The 11,835-nt window shown below is 45.6% G+C and overlaps 1 protein-coding gene across 3 annotated transcripts in view; it reads left to right on the top strand.

Annotated features, from left to right (window-relative positions):
- The window catches only part of PBX3 (PBX homeobox 3), a 160,459-nt gene extending 154,464 nt beyond the window's left edge, over window positions 1-5,995 (top strand). For 2 of the 3 annotated variants that reach the window (XM_087879940.1, XM_087879941.1), the window contains exon 9: window positions 5,393-5,854. In XM_087879940.1, coding sequence (XP_087736066.1) covers window positions 5,393-5,485 — 93 coding nt within the window. In that variant the 3' untranslated portion in view covers window positions 5,486-5,854. Of the gene's footprint in view, window positions 1-5,392 lie in introns of all 3 variants that reach the window. The other variant, XM_087879942.1, reaches the window with a different exon arrangement.
- The last annotated feature ends 5,840 nt before the right edge of the window (window positions 5,996-11,835 follow it).

The raw sequence follows: 11,835 nt of genomic DNA, 5'->3' as shown, positions 1-11,835 counted from the left end.
ACATAGATAGATAGATAAATATGATAGATACCATGTGTCCCCCAAAATAAGATCCTGTCTTATATTTTTTTGAACCCTGAAATAAACGCTTGGCCTTATTGCCATGTGCTCAAAAGCCCGATTGGGCTTATTATCAGGGGATGTCTTATTTTGGGGGAAACAGGGTAGCTGGTCCGAAACGAGCATCTTCTGGCAGGGAAAATGGAGGCCTCAACCTAGAGATGGAGAAGGACGTGACTGGTGATCTCGAGAGCGCTTGTGTAGGAAAGCAATCCGAAGGACGGGAAACCGAAGAATAAAGTTTGGTGGTTGCGTCTTGCCTTAGAAAGCTCCCGGGAGAAATTTCTCTGGCCTGGTTTTTCTGCAGCTGAGGTCAGCTCGTCCTTCTTCGCTGTTGCCGGTAATGAATCCGTCCTTGTCTCCCCATTTTGGGGGTGTGGGGGGAGGAAAGCTGTCACTTTGGGGGTAGAAAGGTTATCTGTCCTTGTTATTGATAAGCAAAAGGAGACGAGGCTGAGTGGCGGGTTGGAGGAGCTACTGTCAGGACGGGTCCATTAAAGGCTTTGTGTTTTTAAACACACACAAACACACAAGAGGCATTAATATCTCTCTCTCTCACACACATACACACACAAATTTCCTTTTCCAGTTAAAAAAATAAATGATGGTAGCATCGGAAACTACCGACCATAATTTTCCTTTACGGAAGGACCAGCTACAGGCTGAATTTTGATTCTTTGCAGGTTGTCTATGGAGATTCTCTAAGGGACGCGGCTAAGACGCTGAGCTTGTCGATCGAAAGGTCGGCAGTTCAGTGGTTCGAATCCCTGGCGCCGCGTAACGGGGTGAGCTCCCGTGACATGTCCCAGCTTCTGCCAACCTAGCAGTTCGAAAGCGGGTAAAAAATGCAAGTAGAAAAATAGGGACCCCCTTTGGTGGGAAGGTAACAGCGTTCCGTGCGCCTTTGGCGTTGAGTCATGCCGGCCACATGACCACGGAGACGTCTGGTTCTTCGGCTTCGAAACGGAGATGAGCACCGCCCCCTAGAGTCGGGAACGACTAGCACAGATGTGCGAGGGGAACCTTTACCTTCACCTATGGAGATACTCAGTCATCCAGGTCATGCTTGTCCTCAGCTTTTCCAAGAGCCACTGGGCTTTCTAACTAACCAGAAACTCCAGTTGCCTCATGAAAAGTCACTTCTGTGTGGATTGTTTACCGATTGTGATTTCCTTGCTGCCTGATTCTAAAAATTCTAGGCGACATTTGTCCCGGGGTGAAATTCACTTACTTTCCCTACCGGTTCGCAAATGTGCGGACGGGCGCGGAGGGGCCCATTCGCAAAGCCTTCTTACGCATGCGCAGAGGCGGAAAATCGTCACGTCAAGGGACGTGATGACGTCCGCGTGGGTGGGCGGAGCCTCCCGCAGCCGCCGCTACCAGTTCGGATCGAACCGGCTGAATTTCACCCCTGGTTTGGCATAAAAACACCGTCAGGGACCACCGTGAAACTCAGCATTGAAGCCGATAGCTCTCTGCGTGTTGTCGCCAAATAAGGACCACTCCCCTCCTTCAAGCCAAGCCAAGCCAACGAGGAAGCCAGATTCACTTAACAATCATGTGACTCACTTAACAACTGCAGGGATTCACTTAACAATGGTGGCAAGAAAGGTCTTAAAACGAGGCAAAACTCACTTAACAACTGTCTCGCTTAGCAATAGACATTTTGGACTTAACTGGGGGTCATAAGTCGAGGACTACCGGTATAAGCTGTGTTACCGTTCTGGATGTTACTAAAGTTATTTACTATGCTTAGAATTAGTCCATTTGATTACGGAAATATAGGAGGAGGAGGAGGAGGAGGAGGATACAACTTTTAGGTATAAAGCCCAAGAGACGCTTATTCTACCGATTCTGTATCTTGTGGTACAGGTAGTTCTCAACTTACGACTATAATTGAAACTGGACTTATGGCTGTAAGTCATGTTGGTCCTTCCGGAGAATGTTTTGTAGTTTAGGGTTGAAATGAGGGATCCTTGGGGCTCTCTGAGCACGATTGACGTTTCATTACCTAACTAGCTAACATCATCAGTGCTCAAAGGAAGGGTTTGTGGAAGCGGAGGAGGAGGAGGAGAACCGTGAGGTCCCTGATGCTCTCTGAGCTTGCTTGTTTTCTTGCAGACATCTCATGACCCAACTAGATAACATCATCAGTGCTAAAAGGAAGTGGGGTTTATGGAGCGAAGGAGGAGGAAGAGGTGGTGGAGGAGAGGAGAAGGAGGGGGAAGAGGAAGAAAAACTGCGAGGTCCTTAATGCTCTCTGAGCTTGCTTGCTTTCTTGTAGACGTTCCATGACCCAACTAGCTAACATCATCAGTGACAGGGTAGCGTGCGAAAATAAGAGTTCCAAAGAGCCAGGACGGAGTAGCATCTCCAGCAGAATTCTGCATCTGAGCAGTATTCGGAAATATTTTCCCCCTTCCCTCCTCTTCCTCCTTTCCAGCTTCCCACTCGCCGGCGGAGCAAATATCAATGATTTTCAAAGCGATTGAAAACATTCGCTGGAGAGGGAGGTTGGGGAAAATCCCATTAAACACTCAAATCTTTTTTTTTTCCTCCCCTCTCCTCCTTCTCCTCCCCCTTCCCCACCCTCCCTCCCCACCACTGGAAATGTCATATCTTTCTTTTTGGGGGTTGAGTTTTATGGGTTTTTTTTTAAATAAATAACACATAATCACCCACAACAAACCATATAAAAAACCGTTTAGTTGCTGTTTCTCTCTCTCTCTTTCTCTCTCTCTCTCTCTCTTTGCATTTAAGTGTTTTGAAATGCTTCAGAGAATTTGCGATATCCTTATCAGCGTGATAAAATATGAAAGCGGTTGATAGCTAGCAGCGTTTTTGGGGGTGGTTGTATTTTTATTTTTATTTTTTTATTTTTTTGGCGGGGATGTGAATTTCCATCTTGGCTGATGAGGTCTGATAAGGCACCGCTGTATTATACACTCCATAATCTCCAACCACCAGTGTAAGGATTAATTTATTTGGGGCAGGGAGGGAAGGAGAGAAGGAAGGAAGGAAGGAAAGGAGGGGAGGCTGAAGAAATCCTAGCTGACAGAGCTCTCTCTCTCCTGGCTGCCAAGCCGAGTAAAAATATTGTACCTTCGTGTTTATAAATTTGGATAAAGAGGCTACGATGTAGACTTCGGATGGAATATCTTTAGACGTGAATCTCTAGGCTCAATAGATATATATATATTTTCCACCCTCAGCTCTTCGCTACCAGAGAGGAATTTAAAAAAGAAAAAGAACATCTGAATTGATTGGAAAGAGAGAGAGAGAAAAAAAACACACCCCGCGCTGATTTATTTTAAACTTTTGCCAGTCGAGAGACACGTTAAGATTCCAGTTGCTGTGGGGAGGTGGGGGGGGGGAAAGGGGTGAAAATGTAATTGTAAAACTTTTGCAATAAAAAAAAAAAAAAAAGATTCCAGTTGCTGTTTCGTTCACCCCAAATGCATCGGTTTGTTTCCTGAAACGCTCGTTTTATCTTCCCTGTCTGGCTTTCTCAGCCCCACCATCCTTGTACAATCACGGTTTATTTTATTATTTACTTATTAAACAAATTTATACTCCGGAGCCGTGCAACTCTCACATAGGTGACTCCGGCTGGCTTACAACGTGTAAAAATGTTTTAAAAATCCATCATAAAATAAAACTGTTCAAAATGGGGGGGGGGACCTACCCCAACACCCTCCCACCCCCCCTGTGGCAGCAACAGTACAATGAAATTATAACCACTTGACTGATTCCTATTTCCATTTGCGGTCCTTAGGCCTGCTGACAAAGCCATGTTTTTAGGGCTTCCTGAAATTAAATTTAAATTTAGGATTTAATTTCCTGTGGGTCGCAGCTCTCTTTGCCTCTGCTTCGTGGCTCGGAAAGGAGAGCCCATAAAAAGCCAAGTTTCTGGAGAGCTGGATGGAGAGCTCACAACTCAGTGGGGTAACATCTCCTTAGAATGGATGGAAGGAAGGAGAAAAGAGAGGGAGAGGACAAAAGGAGAGAGAGAAAAAAGAAAGGGAGAGGGAAAGGGAGAGGCAGAAAGGAGAAAAAAAAAGAACAAGAGAGGGAGAGGAAGAAAGGAGAAAAAAGAAAAGGAGGGAGGGAGGGAAAGGAGAGGAAATGGAGAGGAAGAAAGAAAAAAGGAGGGAGGGAGGGAAAGGAAAGGAAAGGGAGAGGAAGAAAGGAGAAAGAAAAGAAAGTGGGAGAGAGGGAAAGAAGAAGAAATGGAGAGGAAGAAAGAAAAAAAAGGAGGGAGGGAGGGAAAGGAAAGGGAGAGGAAGAAAGAAGAAAGAAAAAGAAAGTGGGAGGGAGGGAAAGGAGAGGAAATGGAGAGGAAGAAAGAAAAAAGAAAAGAGGGAGGGAGGGGAAGGAAAGGAAAGGGAGAGGAAGAAAGGAGAAAGAAAAAGGAAGTGGGAGGGAGGGAAAGAAAAGGAAATGGAGAGGAAGAAAGAAAAAAAGAAAAGAGAGAGGGAGGGAAAGGAAAGGAAAGGGCGAGGAAGAAAGAAAAAAGAAAAGAAAGAGGAAGAGGGAGGAAGGGAAAGGAAAGGGAGAGGAAGAAAGGAGAAAGGAAAAGAAAAGAAAAAGAGCAAAAGGAAAGAGACAAGCAGGCCAGGGGAGGTGGCATGGATCGGATTGGGGGTGGGTGGGAAGTGGGGGAGAGACAGACCCCCTGGAACAATCTTAAAGGACAGGAGAGAAAACTTGGCCGCTCATTTTCCTTTTACAAAATCCATTTGCAAGGTCAAGAATTGGCAGTTATTCTGATAAGCCTCTTCCTTCCTTCCTTCCTTCCCTCCCTCCCTCCCTCCCTCCCTTCCCTTCCCTTCCCATTTTCTTCCCCCTCTCTCCTGCAAGAAAACCACCAAGCTCAGAGCTTCTGTATATAAACAGAAAGTCCCACTCTCTTCCAGCACTGATGATGTTACACAGTTGGGTCATGAAACGTCTGCAAGAAAACAACCCCTGCTCAGAGAGCACCGAGGACCCCACAAACTTTATTTTATTCCTAAGGAGAAGAAAATTTTGGTGAAACGCTCCAAGAAGATTGGATTCCTTTTGACTCCACGGATTCATTGTCCTCAACTGTCAGGAAATTCCTCCTTAGTTCTAGGTTGATCCTCTCCTTGATCAGTTTCCATCCGTTGAGAATAGGTTGAGCCCCTTTGTGGCAGCCCCTCAGATATTGGAAGATGCTTTCGTGTCATCCCTGGTCCTTCTTTTCCTTAAACTAGCTATACCCCAGTTCCTTGTGAATTGCCAAGGATTCCCCAAGTGATGCTACATCCATTCTCCTGACTCCCTTTTCTTTCTTTCTTCCTTTCTCCAGGCAAATGGAGGCTGGCAGGACGCGACCACTCCATCTTCTGTGACTTCTCCAACAGAAGGGCCGGGAAGCGTGCACTCCGATACCTCTAACTAATCTCCCAACAAGTCTTTCCTCTCTCCACCCCACTACTCCCTCTTCCCCTCCTTGCCCCGCAATGCGCTGAGATGCCTTCTCCGTTCGTCCGTCATCCCAGAAGGGAAAGACAAGAAAAAAAGAGGGGAAAAAAAAACCCACCCCAAAAGAAATTTTTTCTCAGCCCATCACGGAGAACCCTTTTTCTTTTTCCTGCACCACCTTGTCGGACAGCAAAATTTGGGCTCCCTTTTTTTTCACACACCCCACCCTCTCCGGAAGGTGTGATTTTAAACCTTTGTACTTCAAACTCGCCGAGAGGTGCGCCCTCACTCCATATTAAGGAAAACAAAACATAAAATAAAAATAAACCACCAAGCACTTTATCCAGCTGAGGGGCCAAGATGGCGCATGGTTTTGTTGCCCTCCAGCGGATTCTTAAAAAGATGGCCGCCTTCTGGTTATTGGCTTCTTGGCTTGAAGAGGTCATCGGAAGACTTTATCCTTAAGAATAAACTCAAGTTTTATCCGCACCAGGCTGAGCTGGTGACGGGTGAGTGGCTGGGTGGGGAGAAAAGCTGGGAGACTTATTCACCCTCCACCCAATTTCCACCGCCATTGGAAGGGAGTTGGCCAACCTTTAGTTGTGCCCAGTTTTTCAGAGCGGGGCGAAACTGTGTTTTTTTTTTTTTTTTTTTCTCAACGCTTCCTTGCTTTTCTGCTGATATTTGTCGGGGCTCTCTCTTTTCCACCGAGGGTTGTTTTATTCCTTTTGAACCTTCGCAACCGAAGATAGCACAGTCCTCTTCTCCTCCTGGTGCGTCGTCCGGCACAGACAATCCGTGCGAGGCGGAGACACTGGCTTTTGACATTTGCAAATATATATATATCTACATCTATACATATATATATATATATATATAAACCCGGTTGCCAAGTCCACGTTGAGTTGCATCCGCCGAGGTTTTGGCCACCGCTCCTTCGCGTTGGCTGATTGGGGGCACTGTTCTCCGGAGTGTTGTACATAGTGTAGCTAAAAAGAATATTTATACATCTCACCAATCAAAACACAGCTTTATTACCTCATGCGAACTCATGCGAACCAATAGAATCATTCTTTAGCTTAGAGTGCTCACTACTACCTCTAAACCAGCCTTCCTTCAACCTGGGATTCTCACGATGTCGTAGACCGATCAGCTGTCACCATCACTGGTCAGCCACGTCTTTCTTCTGGGGCTGATGGGAATTGTAGTCCAACACACCCAGAGGGTGCTGGGTTGAGGAAGCCTGCTCTAAACAATACTCACGCTGTACTTTCTTTCTTTTCCCCCCCTTCCTCTTTAATCTCTTCCCTCCTTTATTTTTCGACCGTTTATTTTTTACCATCTTGTAACCAACTCTTTTCAATTCTTTCCTCCATGTAACTGTACATTGTAATCTTTTAAATAATAAGGAAAAAGAAAACGTTTTTTTTTAAAAAAAAAAAAAAGGAAAAAAAGAAAAAAGAAGAAAAAAAAAATTCCAGGTTGCGTTGATGACTTTTGAAAAAAGAAAAAAAGAACCTGATTCTATATATAAATATAAATATATATATACATATATATATATATATATATATATTAAAAAAAAAAACCACCCGGACACCCTTTGAAGCTTTGAAATAGAAATTTTGAGTTTCGACGCTAAGCAGTCAAACTGTTTGTAAATACGGAGAAACATTTTGAATGTTCTTTCATCCTGTTACGATCTTAATTCACGCGAAAGAAGAAGAAGAAGAAAGAAGAAGAGAAAAAAAACAAAAACTGAAGCCGATAATGGATTGTAAAGGAGATCGCGTTCTTGATATTCAATATATTTCACCCTGTATAATTAGGGAAAGGGGTGGGTGGGTGCCGTTTAATTTTTCTTTCTTTCTTTTTTTTTTCTTTCCTTCTTTCTTTCTTAATTTTTTTCCCCCCTCTTTTATATAGTATGTGATTCTGAAGCTGATTGGCTGAATTGCAAAAAAACAAAAAAACAAAAAAAAGTGGCAGTGATTCTAATTGTATTAAACCGTTTGGTGTTACTTTCTAACTGGATTACACCCTGAACTGAAGTCTTCCCTTGTGATAGTTCTATGTAGTCTGGAACCATGAATAAAACTTTTTCCTTTCATGAGATCAAACGTGGATGGGATTTCTTCTCCCCTTATGAAGGAGTTGGCTATCCATCAAGGTCAGGCTGGAGAAACGGAGGCCGGCCAGGAAATTCTGCCAAAGAAGAAATGCCAAGGCCCTAGCTAGCCCCCGCCATCCCTGACAGTAAACCATGTTGGCTAAAGTCGATGGGCTTTGGAGTCTCCCAAAGTTCAGGAAGAGTCCTGGCTAGCTCCCATTATCCTGACAATAAGCCATGTTGGCTAAAGTAGATGGGCTTTGGAGTCTTCCAAAGTTCAGGAAGACCCTGGCTAACTCCCATCATCCTGACAAGCCATGTTGGCTAAGGTAGATGGGCTTTGGAGTCTCCCAAAGTTCATAACTTTTAGCTAGCTCCCTTCATCCCTGACAGTAAATCATGTTGGCTAAAGTAGATGGGCTTTGGAGTCTCCCAAAGTTCATAACTCTTTTAGCTAGCTAACATCATCCCTGACAATGAGTCACATTGGCTAAAGTAGATGGGCTTTGGAGTCTTCCAAAGTTCAGAAAGACCCTGACTAACTCCCATCATCCTGACAATAAGCCATGTTGGCTAAAGTAGATGGGCTTTGGAGGCTTCCAACGTTCATCAGAGCCCTAGCTAGCTCCCACCATCCCTGACAGTAAATCATGTTGGCTAAAGTAGATGGGCTTTGGAGTCTCCCAAAGTTCATAACTCTTTTAGCTAGCTAACATCATCCCTGACAATGAGTCACATTGGCTAAAGTAGATGGACTTTGGAGTCTTCCAAAGTTCATAACTCTTCTAGCTAGCTCCCACCATCCCTGACAGTAAATCATGTTGGCTAAAGTAGATGGGCTTTGGAGTCTTCCAAAGTTCATTGGGGCCCTAGCTAGCTCCCACCATCCCTGACAGTAAATCATGTTGGCTAAAGTAGATTGGTTATGGAGCCTTCCAAAGTTCAAGAAGACCCTGGCTAACTCCCATCATCCTGACAATAAGCCACGTTGGCTAAAGTAGATGAGCTATGGAGTCTTCCAAAGTTCATAACTCTTTCTAACTAGCTCCCATCATCCCTGACAATAAACCACGTTGGCTAAAGTAGATGGGTTTCAAGTATATGTTGCTGATTGTAAGTACGCTTCAAAAAAACTTTCCTGAAGAACCTGTGAATTGCTATTAAACCTTGATTGCTGCTGCTCTTTGATGGGGTTGGAGGTGGTAGTGATGATGGTGGGTGTCTAATCCAGCATGTATTTTGGGTTGTTTACCCTCCTTTCAATTTCATCTACTCTGTTTCTATCGTCTCTTGTGGGTTCCATTAAAAAAAGAGAGAGAGCTCTGTTCCAATAATGTCTCCTCTCCTTGAAAAGAAGGACGCAAATGGATTTGTTCAGAGGTTTGAACAGAACCCAAATGTGGGTCTAAAGAATCCAGAACCCAGTCCCAGCGTGTTCACCCCAGTCAAACAGGCTCCCTAGGAGAAGGATGCCTAGAGTTCAGCTTCCTTCAGCATCTCCAAGGCCCTCTGTATCGAAAACTCCCATCTAAAATTTCAGTCTAAAGCATTTTCCCTTGACATGTGGAAGGAAGAGAGAGGAAGGAAGGAAGGAAGGAAGGAAGGAAGGAAGGAAGGAAATGAGAATAGCAGTAGCACTTAGACTTATATACCACTTCGCAGTCCTTTTACAGTTCTCTCTAAACAGTTTACAGAGTCAGCCTCTTGCCCCCAACCATCTTGGTCCTCGTTTTAATGACCTCGGAAGGATGGAAGGCTGAGTCCACCTTGAGTTGGTGAGAATTGAACTGCTGGTAGTTGGCAGAGTCAGCCTGCAATACTGCATTCTAACCACTGCACCAAGGAAGGAAGGAAGGAAGGAAGGAAGGAAGGAAAGAAGGAAAGGAAGGAAGGAAAGAAGGAAGGAAGGAAGGAAAGAAGGAAAGGAAGGAAGGAAGGAAGGAAGGAAGGAAGGAAGGAAGGAAGGAAGGAAGGAACAATAGCAATAGCACTTAGACTTATATACCACTTTGCAGTCCTTTTACAGCCCTCTCTAAGTGGTTTACAGATTCAGCCTCTTGCCCCCAACCATCTGGGTCCTCATTTTACCCACCTCGGAAGGATGGAAGGCTGAGTCCACCTTGAGCTGGTGAGAATTGAACTGCTGGTAGTTGGCAGAGTCAGCCTGCAATACTGCATTCTAACCACTGCACCACGAAGGAATGAAGAAAGGAAGGAAGGAAAGAAGGAAAGGAAGGAAGGAAGGAAGGAAGGAAGGAAGGAAGGAAGGAACAATAGCAACAGCACTTAGACTTATATACCACTTCGCAATCCTTTTACAGCCCTCTCTAAGTGGTTTACAGATTCAGCCTCTTGCCCCCAACGATCTGGGTCCTCATTTTACCCACCTCGGAAGGACGGAAGGCTGAGTCAACCTTGAGCCTGGTGAAATTTGAACTGCCAAACTTCTGGCAGCTGGTGATCAGCAGAGGTAGTACTGCAGTACTGCACTCTTAACCACTGCACCACCGTGGCTCTGTGAGGAAGGAAGGAAGGAAGGAAGGAAGGAAGGAAGGAAGGAAGGAAGGAAGGAAGGAAGGTAAAATGGGACAAAACACACATCTTCCTAACAGCCTCACTTAGCAACAGAAATTGGGGGCTCAATTGTAGTCGTAAGTCGAGGACTCTCTGTAAAGAGACGGTTAGCTCTCCGTCATTCTGAAAGCCATGCTATTTTGAAGTGGACTTCCTTGTACTCGGTGACCTGGCCAATCCATTGCCGGCCTCTTGATTAATGAGACAAACAAAAGGAAGGTCCTTGTTCCTGCAACGGTCCTTGAAGGAAGCCCTCAGACCTTGAACCCTTAGCTATTTAGAGATGGGACATCAAAACAGGAAGAGGACTTAGAGGTGGAGCATCACCCCTGGGAAGGGTCATTTCCTATGGTGTCCTGTGGGTCACAGAAAGGTGATCTCTGAAAAGCCACCACGGCAACGTCCGAAGTGGCCCAAATTCACCAGAACATCCCTTGCAAGAAAAGGTCCACCTCAAATCCAGATGATTTCATTTGTGGACACATAAAAAGGACCGTCGGGTGCCTGTTGCTATATGTGTTTTTCGGTCATGAAATAGATTTATCTACACTTCATTGTGAGTTTTCCTAGTCTCTCTCTTCCCTTTCTCCTTTATAGGCAGGCTTCGGTCGTAGAAAAAAAAGATGTTGAGATCCTAGAAAGAGTCTAGAGAAGAACAACTGTGATGGTAAAGGATCTTCTGGAGGCTAAATCATAGGATGTGTGGTTGAGGGAACTAGGAATGTCCAGCCTATTTGAAGAGAAGGACTAGGGAGGGCATGATGACTGTCTTCCACTACTTGAGGAGCTCTCACAGAGTAGAGAGAGATGACTTGTTCTCCAAAATAGGTGCCCCCAACCTTTCGGACCTCAGGGACCACTAAATTCATAATTTTAAATCCCATGGACCACTAATATGATCTGCCTAATGATCGGCTGGGCATGGCCAACTCAATGGCCAACTCAGTGTCACTTGCGTCGAGGGGCGCCACGCCGGCCTCTACTCGCCTCTCCCCTGCCAGCCACTCCTCGCCTCCCTGCCCAGGCTCCTTAGGGCCCCAACAGGACACAGTTGCTGGAGCTAAGCAGCCACCACGAGAAAGAGTTGGCAAAACAGCTGGCTCAGTTCAAATTGGATCTAGCCAAGAAGGAGGCTCAGCAGAAGCACCTCACTGAGGACTACGAGCATAAGCTTTCCAAGCAGAGGGAAGACCTGCAGGAATGCAAGGCCAGGTACTGGCGCCTGGAGGCTCAGCCAGTTGAGATGGTCAGCCAGTTCCAGGCCATAATGCAGTCCCACTGGAACGAGGCCCTCCGGCTCTTTGCCACCAGTGGCTCTTCCCTCCAGCCTTCGCCCAAAGTCCCACATCAGGAGGCTGGAGCAGACCCCAAGTCAGAATTTCTGCCCCCCTCCAACCTGCACAAAAAGACCCCGAAGGGGGAGACTCTCTGCAGCAACACAAATGTTCATTGCACGTATCCGGCCCAGGGGCCGTAGTTTGAGGACCCCTGATTTAGTGCAATATAAAAAAAATGCAAATAATTTTTCTGCGGACCACCAAAATTTTCTCCTGAACCACCAGTGGTCCACGGACCACCAGTTGACAACCGCTGCTCCAAAATATTTGAAGGCAGGACAGGAAGCGATGAGTGGAAGTTCATTA

Source organism: Pantherophis guttatus, chromosome 16 (genome assembly GCF_059756535.1).
Source record: "Pantherophis guttatus breed Tessera chromosome 16, ASM5975653v1, whole genome shotgun sequence".
In the NCBI taxonomy this organism is placed as follows: Eukaryota; Metazoa; Chordata; class Lepidosauria; order Squamata; family Colubridae; genus Pantherophis; species Pantherophis guttatus.
The sequence above is the reverse complement of the archived record's forward strand: the minus strand, read 5'-3'. Positions and strand labels throughout refer to the sequence as shown.